Raw genomic sequence first — 14,341 nt, forward strand, 5'->3', positions numbered from 1 at the left:
TTCTCCCAGCCACTGACCCCCCTCCACTCCTCACCCTCTCCTAGACGCTAGAGACCTCCATCACTAACCCTAGGAGCACTCTCATCACCCCTCAACTCTCCCTCCCTTTAATGAGCTACAGGAGGGTCTGACCTCCTTAGGGCGGCCTCTTCCTAGCCCTTGTCCATCTGTGCCTCATCCCTTGGGGCCATGCCTCCCTCCCACTCCTTCCCCCGCCTTCCCCTCCCCCCTCCAACCTCTCTGCCCCTCCCCCCATTCTTGTTCTCCTGTTGTCGCCCCTCCACAGGCGGCCCAGAGAGCAGCCGGATGCTCCCAGGAGACACGGACTCAGCTGAGATTGGGGGCCTGGAGGGAGGGGTCAGTTATACAGTCCGAGTGACCGCACTGATCGGGAACCGCGAGGGGGCGCCCGTGAGCCTCACAGTGACCACACGTATGGCCTGGGCGGGAGAAGAGTGGTGGAGGGGGCGGGGCCTCTAGAAGGGGGCGGGGCCTAAGCCCAGCTGACTGACTGATTTGGGCTGGCTGATCCTCTGTCCACTCTATCCTTCCCTGCAGCCCCAGCATCTCTTTCTGTCCCGGGCTCCTTTCGGCTCCAGCACAGTGAGGAGCGGGTACTGCGCCTGGCTTGGGATCCTGTGCCCGGGTCGGGCGGGTTCCGGCTCCGTTGGCGGCCTGAAGGTGAGGGGGCTGTAAGGCAGGACTCCCCCTCCCCATTACACTCCAAAGTACCTAGGAAGATCGGGCTTAGGAGCCAGAGCCTTGCCCAGCCCCCCATCTCCATCTTCTCCATCTCTTCCCCCCACTCCCATTTCTCATGGCCATCTCCCTTCGTCCAGGGACGAAGGCTTTCCTTCCATCATTATCTTCTATTTTTGTTCCTCCCCATCTCCATTCTGCCACTCTCCAAAGCTCCTATCTCTTGGCATCTCCTGTTCTCTCCCTATTTTCTTTTCTTCTATTTCTGTGTCCTCATCTTACACTTCTTTCTTCCCCCATCTCCAGTCTTTTTTTGCCTCTTCCCATCACCTGGTTCCTCCATCCTCCATGTCTCCTCTGGTCAGCCAGGTGGCACAGTGGATAGAGTGTTGGGCCTGAATTCAGGAGGAGCTGAGTTCAAATCCAACCTCAGACACTACCTAGCTGCGTGACCCTGGGCAAGTCATTTAGTTTCCCAAATGACTTAGTTATGAGGACAAAAAGAGTACCTACTTACTATGGTTGTTGAAGGGATCGAAAGAGATAGTAATTGTAAAGCCCAGTGCCTGGCACTTTACTTAGTAAGTGCTATATAAATGTTATCTATTATCATCATCATCATCATCATCATCATCATCATCATCATCATCTTCTTCTCCATCTGTATTCAGCTCCTATTTCTCTACCTCCCTCCCTCATTCTCCTCTAGGAGGCCCAGAGCAGTCCAGGGTCCTGGGCCCAGAAGTCAGCCGCTATGACCTGGTAGGGTTGGAGCCAGGGACATTGTACCATGTGACCCTGAGCACTTTGGGTCCTTCTGGATCCGGGGAGAGCACACCAGTGACCCTATCTGTCCGAACTGGTAAGAGACTGACACCTGGGAACTCTTCCCCCCAAACTGAAACTCTCACCTCTATGCTACTTTCCCTTCTCCCTGTGGAACACATCACCATCCTTGAACCAAGCACTACACCTTTTCTTTTGGGGCAATTCCTTCCTGACCCAGACAGTCTGTTGTAGCAGAAAGATGCCTGTATGAGGAATCAGAGCTCCTGGGTGCTAAGTTCTGCCACTAGTTGCATGATCCTAAGTAAGTCAGTTCCCTTCTCTGGCCCTCAGTGGAGATGGGATTGGTTGATCTCTAAGTTTCCTTCCATCTCTAACAGCTCAAATTCTCTGATCTTTCCCTCTCCTCTTTCCTCCTCCTTCATGAGGCTTCTTTAGGACATTCATGCCCCATCCCTCATTCTCTCCCGCCCCTTACTCTTCCCCTATCCAAGCTCAAAGTCTGCCCTCTCTCAGAATATTTCCTTGTACTCAATTCCACTCAAGCACCATATCTCCCCTTTCAAGACACCATTCCTAACACCATTTACCTCCCATGACCCAATACCCAACTCCTGGTCCTGCCCACAGGCCTTCCCTCCCTTACCACTGACCTTCGTACTGTGGAGACCTCAATGGATTCAGTGACACTGGCTTGGACCCCAGTTCCAGGGGCATCTAGCTACATCTTGTCTTGGAGACCACTTCCAGGCTCTGGCTACAGTAAGAATGTCTGGCAATAGGCAATCTAGAGAGACTCTTCAGTGTGGGTGTTGGAGAAGACTTAGCTCTCCCCCTCTCCCTACCAGTAGCATATTCTCTTGGGAGATTATATACTTGGGTAGAGGGTTCTCAATGCTATGTTGGGAGGAAATCTCCAGGTTTTATATGGGAAAAGAGTTCTAGTGCTTTTGTTTAATATGGGCATCCTCAGAGCATTTGGAACATTTGCATGTTGGGATACTGTATGTGTACCTAGGCTTTTATGAGGGGGCCTTAGAGGTCTAAAGTTGTCCATTGGAGCCTTGGGGAGCTGTCTAGTGGCAGGAATCCATTGTGTATTGGTGGTGGGGGGATGTCCCTCATACTTAATCTCTATTATATCACCTCTCTTTTTCCTACCTTGGTAGCTGCCCCTGGGTCCCAACAGACACTTCCAGGCTCCTTGCACTCCCAAAGAGTAACAGGACTGGAACCTGGCGTCTCCTACACCTTTTCCTTAACCCCCATCCAAGGAAGTAGCCGAGGTCCTGAGGCTTCACTCACTCAACACATTGGTAAACAGGGCACAGGGCAAGCATTTGGGGTGGGTATAGAGTTAGGGGGATTGGTAGAAGACATCCATTGGCCAGAGATTCAAGAGGGGGTGACTTGAGAGCTGGGAGAACTAGTTCCGCTAGGTATGAGTGGTGGGTGACACTGAGAGGTAATGATGGTGTGTCTGGGGAGCCAGTGATAATGGGAACCTCTGGGCACACCTTCTCCCCTCCCCTGCCTATAGGTTGCTCACATGGCCGGGCGGATGTTGTGTTCCTGGTCCATGCCACTAGGGACAATGAGCATCACTCAGGTGTTGTGAAGTCTGCCCTCAGCCGCCTGGTATCTGCTCTGGGGCCTCTTGGGCCAGATGCTATGCAGGTATTTCCTTGTCCTCTGCCCCAGCCCAGGAAGGGTTCCTTCCTACTGCTCCCACTTATAGTTACAAAGGCAGCAGCTTCACCTGTTGAGAGACACTCTACCTGCAATCTTGGCCCCTTTCTGGCTTCTTTTCCTTTTCAGGAATTCCTCCTTTCTTCCTATACCCAGCTCATTCTGTTCCTGTTCTTTGCACAGTCATAGAACATCAGGTCTAGAAGGGATCATAGACATCGTGTCCTTGTGTTATAGAGAAACCGAGTCCCTTGCACACATAGCTAGGGATTGGCAGAGCTGGGAGCCCCAATCTCCTGACTCCCAGGTCAAAGCTCTTCCCATTACATCATGGTGCCTCCCCAGTACAAGAGTACAGATAATATTAAGTAGAGAATGAAGGGATTTTGTGGTTCAGAATGCAGCCAGTGGATTTAATCTATACGTGTAGTCTAACCTTACTTAGGTAATTGCCATGAAAAGAGTCCTGGCCCCACAGGTTAGAGCACCTTGATTTTGTTCTAGATCTGCTGTTTACTGAGTCACCCTGACTTGTTTCTGTCCTTCCTGAATCTCACTCTGTTCATCTGTAAAATTCCATCTAGTCTCACCATTCTTGGTTCTCTGATCCCATAATTTGTTATAGATTTATATAGATTTAATCCCAAGTTCCTGGTATAGGGCTTATCTGGCCTTTTTTTATTGCTAATTGGCACTGCTTTTACTCTTGGACCTCAGATGAAGGCTTTTTGGGATTTCTTCCTGATTGGGCCTCTTTTCAAATAAACCCTCATTTCCAAATGAAATAATATTTGTAAAATACTTAGCACAGAGCCTGGAACTTAGTAGGGGCTTACTAGATGCTTGTTTCTTTCTTTTTATTCATTTATCAGAGTCGGCCTCTACCATCTCAAGGGTGAAAGAAGTGAGCTTCTTAGCCTAGCAAATGTGGACCACTCATTTAACTTCTTTAAACTTTACTATCCTATATTCTTTTAATAGAATCTTAACCCCGAATCCTCTATAATTCCCCACCCTTGGCCATAAAACTCCTTCTGAGCTGTCCCGAGTACACAAGGCCTGCCTTTACTCTGGGGTACTCCCTTCCATCTCAATCAGCACATCCTCCTGGGACCCCTCTAGCTCCTTCTCTCTCTATAAATGGCCCCTTCCCTTCTCCCCCCATCTAGCCCATCTTCAGGGCTCATCCCAAGCCAATGCCTTTCCAATACATCTAGCGGATAACCATCGTGGATTAAACAAGCCCTGCTCTGCTGGGCTCTGGAGCTCAGTGTAGGGGGTGGATGAGACACAAGCACCAAGAGCGGAATCCCTGCCATCAGAGAGGGGTGCAAACAGAAGTGCTAAGGGAGGTTTGGGGTGGGGGGAGACCTTGATCCTCAGCAGAGGGATCAGCTAAGGCTTGTGAATTAGGCTTTAAGGTTGGGTTGAAGAATGTCTATGACTCCGTTCCAAGATGTTGCCAGGCTTCCAGCCTGACCGGACACATCTCGGCTCTTCCACCTCTTCCCCTGCAGGTTGGGCTTGTAGCCTACAGTCACCGACCGTCCCCCCTGGTCCCCTTGAACGGCTCCTATGATCGAAACTCCATCCTCCAGCGGATCCAGGGCATTCCCTACACAGATCCGAGTGGAAACAATCTTGGTGAGGAGCCGGGAAGGCGAGAGGAAGGGCCTAGAGTGGGGCAACACAGATTCGGTCCCTTCTCGCCTGCTGCCTCTCTTTTTTCTTTCCAGGGTTGGGATGGTTCTTTGGGTTCTCTGGCTCTCTGGGGTGGCTTGTGGGCTCACTGGCATCTGGAATTTGGTGGCTGGGGTAGGGGCGATCCTGGGGATAGTGTAAAAGTTCCTTTTTCCTGTAGGTGTCGCAATCACTACGGCCTACAGGTACCTGTTGGGCCCTGGCAGCAGCGGGCGACGCTCCCACGTGCCAGGCTTGCTGGTGCTGGTGGTGGATGGGCCTTCTGGGGACGATGCCATCAGTCCCGCTCGAGAGGCCCAGGCTGCAGGTGAGGGGGTCAGCTTTGGGAGGGTGACCTGGCTTTACATATTAGGGGGACAATTGTTCCCACTTTAGGAGGGATGGACACAGAGATGACCCCTGGGGGACCTTCTGGCAGGGCTCTCTGTGCTCGTCCTGGGCATGCCTGGCGCCCAACCAGAGCAGCTGAGGCGTCTGGTGGCTGGCGTGGATCCTGCCCCCGTCTTTATGGCTGTGGACAGTGCCCGTAGCCTGGAGCAGGCAGTGGGCGGCTTGGCTACTGCTCTTTGCCAGGCAGCCTCTGGCACTCAGGTGAGAGAAGCACGGGTGGGCAGAGGGGACCCGGGGTGTCAAGGATGGGTTTTGGAAGGTGTCTCTGGGGGCGGACTTGGATTGCTTAAGCTCCAAGGAGGCCTTTTCTGTGTCCACAGCCGAGGCCCTCGCCCTGCCCATCACAGTGTCCAAAGGTGTGTCCAGGGGTTCTGGGGCAGGGAGGAGGGATGGGAACTGGAGCCTGGATCTGACCCTTTCCCCCCTGACCCCCGTATGTCCTCAGGGCCAGAAAGGGGAGCCTGGAGCCACGGTGAGTAGGCACTGGGGATGGGAGAGGGACAGGACAGAGTGAGTGAGAGGGGAAGGGGATGCAATCAGAGCGACAGGGAAGGGTTCTGTGGAGGGGAGTGGGGGGGGGTGAGAGTCACACTTGGGGAGGGGATGGTCTGTGGCTCTGATCTCATTGTTCCTTATGTCCTCTCAGGGCCAGAAAGGACAAGTTGGCCCCCCTGGAGACCCGGTAACTGCCCCTCCATTATTATTCCCTTCCTACTTTCCTGGGTCATCAGACCCTTCCTCCCCTCTCACTCCCACTCTTTTCTCTCAGGGCAGAAGCGGCCCTCCTGGACCTCAGGGGTTACCTGGAGGTGGTGAGAAGGGGGAGAGGGTGAGTAAGGAGTGAGTGACCAATGGCTCGGCCACCCCTCCCCCCATAGTGCTCCTGACTCTGGGGACCACCTGATGAGGCAGCCTCCCCCCACATGCTCTAGGCAGCCTCATTTGCTCCATCCCCAATCAGAATAGGCATCACTCTCCATCAAGGGCTCTTTGCTGGCTGATTGGTAGAGGCTGGATGAAGAAATCCCAGAGAGGAGGCAAGCTCACTTCACTTAAAGTCAGCCAGCATAGTTCATCAACTACTGGGTATGAAGCCCTGAGAGGAGAAAGGTGCAAGCCTGTGCCTTCTCTCAAATCTAACAGTGAGGAAGGAGACAGCCTCATAGGGAGAGGAAGGGCCTCAGGAATATTCTAGGAGGGAGAGATCACTAACAGCTGGGAGAAGTCAAGGAAGGCTTCATGGAAGAGGTGGCCCTTGAGCTGAAAGAAACTCAGAGAACCTGCAGTACAACATATACAATGATTACAGCAGTGCAAGAAGGTATAGGGACTGGACCCAAGATTTCCTCCATCTCCAGAGCTGTCAGATGAGGAAATCTAGCAATTTAAGTCTGCCTATCCTCTGCAAAGAAGGTTACCTGGATCTCCGAGAGGAGAGGTGACTTATCCCAGGTCACCCAGCCAGTATGCCAAGTAAAGAAAGAACAAAAACAAAACACAACTGAATATTGTCTAAATACCTTCTTTGCAAAGGTCAGGGACTGAGAGAACTTTGCAGTAATGTTAGTTTTGTCTCTCCCTCCTTCCTTCTTCCTCCCTCCCTCCCTCCCTTCCTTCCTTCCTTCCTTCCTTCCTTCCTTCCTTCCTTCCTTCCTTCCTTCCTTCCTTCCTTCCTTCTTCCCTCTCTCCCACCTTCCCTCCCTTCCTCCGTCCACCCTCCCTACCTCTCTCCCTCCCTCCCAGAGTTAGGAAGACGAGCTCAAATTTGGCCTCAGACACTTTCTAGCTGTTTGACCCATAGCAGGTTACAACCTTTGCTCAGTTTTCTTATCTGTAAAATTGGGATAATAATAATACCTACTTCCCAGGGTCATTGTGAGGACCAAATGAGATATTTGTAAAGTGCTTAGCACAGTGCCCACAAGTAAGTGCTATATTTATGTCTTTAGCTATTTTTATGTTTGTTTTTATTAGTATAAGTTATGAATGTTATATGTTAAAGGAAAAACATTTCTGGGTCCTCAGGGGAAGGTAAGGTGGGCAATCCTCAGCCCTATCTATAATGCTCTGTGTTCTAGTTTTAATTCTGGACCATTTCCTCTCACCTTGGCCTCTGAACTTTCTGTTTCTTAAAGGGGTTCCCCGGAGTAGATGGGCGACCAGGCAGCCCTGGGAACCCTGGAAGTCCTGGTTTGACAGTGAGTAGATCTTGTGTCCACTAAAGTTCCCTTTTACGCAGTGCCATGTGTAAATTTTGGTGCCTGGGGCAAAGTCGAGGGATGGTGGTGGTCCATGGTTCCAGGACAGTTCCTTGGTCCTGCAGTCTCACTAGGCTCTCCCTGGGAGGTGGTGGGGTTCGTTCCAATTTCTTGTATTCCTGCTGGGAAGAGCAGCCCACAGTGAAGTGGTGTGTGTGTTTGGCAGATGGCAGAGGGGGGAATCCTTCTGTGTAGGGTCCACAGAGGACCAGATAGCCTGAGATGAGGGTGAGAAGGAATCACATTCATCCCCGAGGCAAGTTCCTTAGAAAATTCTGGGTTGCCCACCCTTGGTATGGCTCTGCTCATTCTCTGGTCCATGCTCATACACATGACATGAAGATTGATCTCTGGTTCTGTTTATAGGGCTCTCCTGGCCGACCTGGCCCTCGAGGGGAAGCGGTAAGGAGCATGCATTCCCCCCATCACTTCTTCCATCCCCTGTTGCCCAGTGGCCTTCCTCAAACTATGTGCCTTGCCTGACTCCTTATTTACGTCCTTCAAATCCATATTCCACCCATAAAAGGGACCAGCTAGGGATCTGATGTGTAATGATGGATGTAAGGGATACAGCTAACCCCAGGAGAGAGCCTCAATTCAGGAAGGCTCCATGAAGGAGGAGGAGGAGGAAGAAGTTTTACCCTGAATCTGCTTCCTTTGATTTGTGGGGCGGAGGGGCATCTATTTCCCATGACCACCCCCTCATTTCTCTTTGCTCTGCAGGGGGAACCAGGCCTGCCAGGGCAGAAGGGGGAGCCGGTAAGTCATTCTGGAAAGGATGGAGGGCAATGCCCTTTGGGGGCTGAGGAGAGTAGTGACCACCATCATGATCTTTCCTCACTGCTTGCTCCTGCAGGGGAAGCCTGGGTCTGTTACAGGAGGAGGGACAGGGCTGCCAGGCAAGAAGGGGGAGCCGGGTGTCCAGGTAGGTTGGGGCTCTGGAATGACTGGGACTAGGGATGGAGGAAGAGTGGGTTGGAGTTGGGGAGGGACAGGAGGGAAAGATTCTAGAAACCTGCCTCTTTATGACTCTGTTCCTCTCCCTGCCCTTCTGCCTACTCATAGGGACCTCCAGGCCCCCGTGGCTCAGATGGGGACCCAGGCCTGCCAGGGCCCCGAGGAGCATCAATAAAGGTGTCATCTCTGAACATTCATCTCTCCCAACCCCTCTCTGCCTGCAAATCCCCTCCAGCTGTCTCCTTTCCCCTATGTAGCCTAGACCCTAGTGGTCTCCAGGGGGGACGCGGTGAATAGGGGGTTGTAAAACTTGTGGGAAGGGAAATGGAAGGGGGTTGGGGAAAGGGGGAGCTCTGGGACAGGGGAGTATTCTAGGTGGTCACTCATGATTTGCTTTGCAGGGTGACAAGGGTGAGAGAGGAGAGCCGGTAAGTGAATGGGGGAAGGAGAGGCATGAAAGGGCATCTAGGGGGAAGGGCTGAGATTTGGGGAGCTCCCACCTTCCCTTTACCCTAACCAGGATCCTCTTTTCCCAGGGCCTTCCTGGACCAGGCAGTGGAGGTGTTGGAGGGGGTGACCCAGGGCTTCCGGTGAGTGGGGGGCCATGGAGAGGAGTTATAAAGACTTTTCCTTCTGGAAAGGGTTGAGGGACATACTTCCTGAAGTGAGTTACTGTGGGGCTGTTTCCTCATGGGTTTGGGGGATTCTGGGTCTGACCCATTTCCTCCCCCTGTGATACCTGTGCTATAACTCTTCTCCTCCCAGGGCCTCCCAGGAAATCCAGGGCCCATGGGTCCCCCTGGACTTCGTGGGGAGAAAGGAGACAAGGTAAGGGAGTGGAGAACTGAGTAAATGTCCCTTAAGAGAATTGTGGGCACAGGCTCCCCAATGATGCCAAACCCTTCTCTACTTTGTCCCCTGTGACTTTCCTTATCGAACCCATCCCTAAGCCTCTCTGACCCTTAAGTCACAGTTCGGCCACCATTTAGTAAGTCCTTACTATTTGGAGATCCTTTTGCTAGATTCTAGGGGTGGTAAAACATTTTAGCTAAGACAAGGTAGGGAACCATAAGAAGCTCAGTCTGATAGGTGGATAAAGCACAAACAAATCATTTTAATGCCCTGGAACATGAGTAAATTTCCCTGAAGAGGGGCTATGGGGGCTGGGGAATGGAGGGAGCCATGGTCATCACCAACAGGGCTGAGTCACAGAAAGTTTTCTGGAGGAGACAGCATTCGAATTGAGCTTTAAAGGATGGACAGGGATACAGGAGGCAAAGAAGGGGAGGGAGATGTTCTAGGCCCAGGGGAACAGTGTGAGTAAAGGCAAGCTGGGGTGGGGGGTGGTGGCAAGGCTGGAAAAACAGGTAGCACCAAATTAGAAGGTCCTGAATGCCAAAAAGAGAAATCTGAACTTTGGTAGATACCTTCACAGTTCAAGTCAACAAACATTTATTAAGTACCTAATGTATGCAAAGCACTTCTCAGGGTTGGGGAAGGTACCAGACATGATAGTGTAAGAGACATCGAAAAGAACACATGATTTGGAGTCCTAGAATCTGCATTCAAATCCTGATTCTGCTAATTACTAAATTTGTATTACTTTTAGCCTATTATTTTCTATTTTGAGATCTGAACTTTCTTCTGATAAAATGAAGGATTTGGACCGTATGGTATCTAAGGGCCCTAAAATCTATGCTGCTCTGATAAGACCCCTGCTCTAATGGAACTCATGGTCTAAAGTGGGGGGGGGGGTGGACCTTCCCTTACTTTCCCCTCTGACCTTTTCACTGACTCTTGGGTGTGTGTAGCCATTCACTAAACCTGAAATAAAGACTCTCCCCACCCCTTGGTGTGTCCTCCTGGGCATCTCTCATACCCACCCAACATGCACACTTCTGGTCATTAGGGCAAAGGCGAAGATGGATTTCCAGGGCTCCCAGGGCGACAAGGGAACCCAGGAGACAGAGTGAGTAGGGATGAGTAGGAGAAGGGTAGGGGGAAGAAGTGAAGGAGATCCCACATTTGGGAGGATGGCGATGGGTCAGAATTTGGAGAAAGGAAGATGGGATGGAGATGGCGCTCCCATGATTGGCATCTTGCCAGCACAGGGACCCAGAATGTTGGGGAGGAATCTATGTTTTCTCTCTGTCTGAGCTAGCCTTGATTCACTAAATCTCACCTCTTCTAGGGTCCTCGAGGACCACCAGGAGAACCAGGAAGCAAAGTGAGTTTTAGGGGCAGAGGGAGCAACCAGGGGTCAAGAAACTTGGATTTGTTTTAGAGCTTGACTTCCCCTAATCTGTCAGTACTTCTGTGGGGAGACCAATCGTCAAACTTTTGGGGTAGGGGTAAGACTGAGGCAAATGGGTGAGGAGGGCCAGGAGGAGAGAGGGGTCAAGGATCTGAGGCCGAGTCCAGAGGCTAGCGCTTCCTACCTATTTACCTATATTCTCTGCCATTTTCTCTTCCAGGGAGACCCAGGCCAGCCAGGGTCATTGGGGGAAGCTGGAGAGAAGGTGAGTCCATATGCTGGGTTGAGGGAATGATTCTGGGAGATGAGAATCAGTGAGAAAATCCCATGGCTGGAGCTTCCCTGGATATGGGGTTCCCTCGTTCTAGCTAGGAAGCTATGAGATAGTCTGGGGAAGTCTGAACCCCACTCCTTCACTTTACTGTATATGTGGCCTGTGGCCTTGGACTAGTCATTCATTCCTCTGAGCCTCAGTTTCCCCACTTTTAAATTGGGAATATAAACTCTCACACTCTCTACCTTACTGGGCTATTGCAAGGAAAGTGCTATAAACATGAGGACTAAGTTGATTATCTTTTTTCTCCCATCAGGGTGATCGGGGCTTCCCAGGTCCACCTGGGCTGCAGGTAAGCCCCTTCTTTGCTGCCCCCTGTCTTCCTTTCATCTCTCCCTCCTTTCCTGGAGCTGTGGAATGATTCCCCAAGCATGTTGCCTACCAGAGAGCTTCAGGAAGTGTTGAGGTAATGTTTTGTTGGCCGAGGAGGACCCAGTGTGGTATAGCAGAAAGTTCCTGAACAGGGAATCTAGAGACCTGGCTTCAAATCCCAGCTCTGTCCCTGGCTTGCTATGTCTATATAAGCTTGATGGAAAGAGCCTTGGGTTTGGAACAAAGGATGTGGAAGGGGGCGAAGGGGACATCCTGGCCCTGTGGCATCTTGGATAAGTCATTTCCCTTCTCTCTTAGAGGAGAGCATTGGTCTTAATCATTTCTAAGGTCTCTTCTAGTACCAAGTCCTATAATCCCCAAACCCCTTCCTCTGCCTGGGTTGGTTTCTTCACTGGGATTAATGAGAGGCTTGACCTTAAGCCCCAAGATTCTTCTTCTCTCAGGCACATTGTGGCTCTCAGATTGGTTGACTGGGTTGGGGGCCAGGTGTGGAGGTATCCATCCATTTCTTCTATTACCCCTCTACCCAGAGACCCCTCTTCCAAATCACCTCTCTCTTCTATTTGCTCACCCAATACCTTTTTTTTAAAATTTCTGTCTTTTTTTTTAATCCTTACCTTCTATCTTAAAATCAATACTGTGTATTGATTCCAAGGCAGAAGAGCAGTAAAGGGTAGGCAGTGGGAGTTAAGTGACTTGTCCAGGGTCACACAGCTAGGAAATATCTGTGGCCAAATTTGAACCCAGCCCTCCTGACTCCAGGTCTGACCCTCTATCCATTGTGTTATCTAGCTGCCTCTTAATCCTTTGAATCTAGAGGCTTCTCTGGATCTTTCTGGACCCCAGTTCCCCTAAAGATGATGGAGTTGTTAGACCCAACTTATACCTCCAGAACTTTCCCAGTACTTCAAAGCCCCCCTTTCTCATCCCTTCATGGTCTCCTTGGTCCCCAACACCCTTCCCCATTGCCTTGGACCTTATCCCCTTCCCTTTCTTGCCCTTGTTGCCCTAAATAACTTCTCTTTGATTCCCCAAGCCCCCTGTGATTCACAATACTACCCCCCCCTCCCATGACCAGGCCATTGTCTCAGAGAGAGCTTTTCAAGGGCGTTCTTTCCTGGGCTCTTTTCTTCTTCCTTCAAATGTATTCTATGGCAGTGACTCCCTTCTGAGTACTCCACATGAGATACAGACTCTGAAGGGTGCTCATAGGACACACCAAATAGGCTTACAGAGGAGGCCATGCATGATGGCAGAACATACTGGGAAGAGACCCAAGCAGAATGCTGACACTGGACAGAGTCTAGAACAGAGATTATGGGATGTATCGAATGCCTGGAACACTTGGTCTAGATTATTGAACACAGGAGACAGAGAGCAGAGAATATATTCAGGGGAGCAGTTTGTGACCATGATATTTTCGTCCCCCGCCCGTCTCTGACTGTAGCTCCAGGGGACATGGGAGGAAGACCCCCTCCTTAGGGTCTGTGTCTCTTAACAGGGGGAGCCTGGCTTGTCAGGGAGATCTGGAGCTGAGGGCCCAGAGGTGAATATGGGGAATAAGTGAGAAGGGATGGAAAAGGATGGGAAAGGGACATATGGCGGAGGGGAGAGGGAAAGGAAGACGGGAGATGGGGGCTGTATCTCCCTTTTTCCCTCCTTTCCCTGAGAAGAGCTGCTCTGTCTCTTCACAGGGACCTCCAGGACCAGCTGGTCGAAGGGGAGAGAAGGTAACTCAGACAGAGCTCAAGCCAGGCTAAATAAATCCTCATAAGGCTGCCCCTATGCCCCCATTCCTTCTTGGGTACTGAGCCCCTGCCCCAGATCTTTAAGATGTTGGGGAATATGACCTTATTGTGCCTCAGTTTCCCCTGTGTGTATATGGGAAGGGACCATATGTCCCAGTGGACTCCCATTTTCATCCCATAATTCTCCCCATTTTAGGGAGAACCTGGAGAGCCTGGCAAACCTGGAGAGGTCGCAGTGAGTAAGGGTGCTGAGGCTTGGAGATGGGAACTTGGAGGGTAGAGTAATGGCCCAAGTCCCTTCCTCTGGCATATCCAGCTACCTCACAAAGATCAGAATGTGCCCTCCTCCTATACCCCCAGAAATCCAACATTCCTTGGGAATCAATATGTTCCAAAGGGCCCCAACCCCCGTATCTCTTTGGTTTCAGGGACTTGATGGTGCTGGAGTGAAAGGAGAGAAGGTAGGGGAAGGCTGGGGCCCCTGGGAGTTTTGTAGGGTCTGATTTCTTTATCATCCTGGATGGGGTGTCAGAGGGCCCTGGGAGGAGGGTTGTGGGTCTTGGGGGTGGGAAGCTGCAACTAAATGGAAACAATGAGAATAAAGGGAATCCAAGGGTGGAGTTCAGTGCTATAGGAAGCTATATTGGGGATTGTGGGGGGTGGCTGGGGACCATGAAGGAATTAGGGGCTGCTGTGCTTACAGCACTGAGACAGCTTGCGGGGGAGGAGGTGGACACTGGTCTAACATTTCTATCATCTGCAGGGGAATCTGGGCCCAGAGGGACCCCGAGGAGCTCCAGGACCCAAAGGGGATCGGGTGAGTAGGTAGGGCAGAGAAGGGATCTGGAAGATGAGAAAGTGGGTCATGTGGACTTCTCTAACTCATCTCTTTCCTCTTTCTTTTCCCCCCCATAGGGTCTACCTGGAGTTGGTGTTCCTGGGGATCCTGGCCCCAAAGGAGAGCTTGGAGATCGTGTAAGTGAGTGGGAGGATGAGGGTCTGTGGGCAGAGGGGTTGGAAGGGGATTCCCAAGGAGGCCGACTCCAATGCTCACACCCCAACTTTTCATCTTCTCCATCCCCACAGGGTGCTATTGGCCTCACAGGCAGAGCTGGGCCCAAGGTGAGACATCCCCATGCCTGTCTGGGACAGTGACGATTCATGAGACATGTATTAAGAGCCTACTGTGTGC

At 51.4% G+C, this 14,341-nt stretch overlaps 1 protein-coding gene across 1 annotated transcript in view; it reads left to right on the plus strand.

Annotated features, from left to right (window-relative positions):
- COL7A1 (collagen type VII alpha 1 chain) overlaps nt 1-14,341 on the plus strand; it is a 49,668-nt gene that overhangs the window by 9,473 nt on the left and 25,854 nt on the right. The window contains exons 19-49 of the mRNA XM_044676881.1: nt 287-433; nt 559-681; nt 1,409-1,561; nt 2,116-2,247; nt 2,655-2,801; nt 3,026-3,162; nt 4,692-4,818; nt 5,036-5,182; nt 5,294-5,466; nt 5,586-5,621; nt 5,711-5,737; nt 5,912-5,947; nt 6,035-6,094; nt 7,401-7,463; nt 7,890-7,925; nt 8,247-8,282; nt 8,380-8,448; nt 8,882-8,908; nt 9,017-9,070; nt 9,246-9,308; nt 10,390-10,449; nt 10,672-10,707; nt 10,955-10,999; nt 11,325-11,360; nt 12,903-12,947; nt 13,096-13,131; nt 13,346-13,384; nt 13,578-13,610; nt 13,913-13,966; nt 14,065-14,124; nt 14,236-14,271. Of these exons, the coding sequence (XP_044532816.1) occupies nt 287-433; nt 559-681; nt 1,409-1,561; nt 2,116-2,247; nt 2,655-2,801; nt 3,026-3,162; nt 4,692-4,818; nt 5,036-5,182; nt 5,294-5,466; nt 5,586-5,621; nt 5,711-5,737; nt 5,912-5,947; nt 6,035-6,094; nt 7,401-7,463; nt 7,890-7,925; nt 8,247-8,282; nt 8,380-8,448; nt 8,882-8,908; nt 9,017-9,070; nt 9,246-9,308; nt 10,390-10,449; nt 10,672-10,707; nt 10,955-10,999; nt 11,325-11,360; nt 12,903-12,947; nt 13,096-13,131; nt 13,346-13,384; nt 13,578-13,610; nt 13,913-13,966; nt 14,065-14,124; nt 14,236-14,271 (2,273 nt within the window). The remainder of the gene's footprint in view (nt 1-286; nt 434-558; nt 682-1,408; nt 1,562-2,115; nt 2,248-2,654; nt 2,802-3,025; nt 3,163-4,691; nt 4,819-5,035; nt 5,183-5,293; nt 5,467-5,585; nt 5,622-5,710; nt 5,738-5,911; nt 5,948-6,034; nt 6,095-7,400; nt 7,464-7,889; nt 7,926-8,246; nt 8,283-8,379; nt 8,449-8,881; nt 8,909-9,016; nt 9,071-9,245; nt 9,309-10,389; nt 10,450-10,671; nt 10,708-10,954; nt 11,000-11,324; nt 11,361-12,902; nt 12,948-13,095; nt 13,132-13,345; nt 13,385-13,577; nt 13,611-13,912; nt 13,967-14,064; nt 14,125-14,235; nt 14,272-14,341) is intronic.

Source organism: Gracilinanus agilis, chromosome 1, assembly GCF_016433145.1.
Source record: "Gracilinanus agilis isolate LMUSP501 chromosome 1, AgileGrace, whole genome shotgun sequence".
Lineage (NCBI taxonomy): Eukaryota > Metazoa > Chordata > Mammalia > Didelphimorphia > Didelphidae > Gracilinanus > Gracilinanus agilis.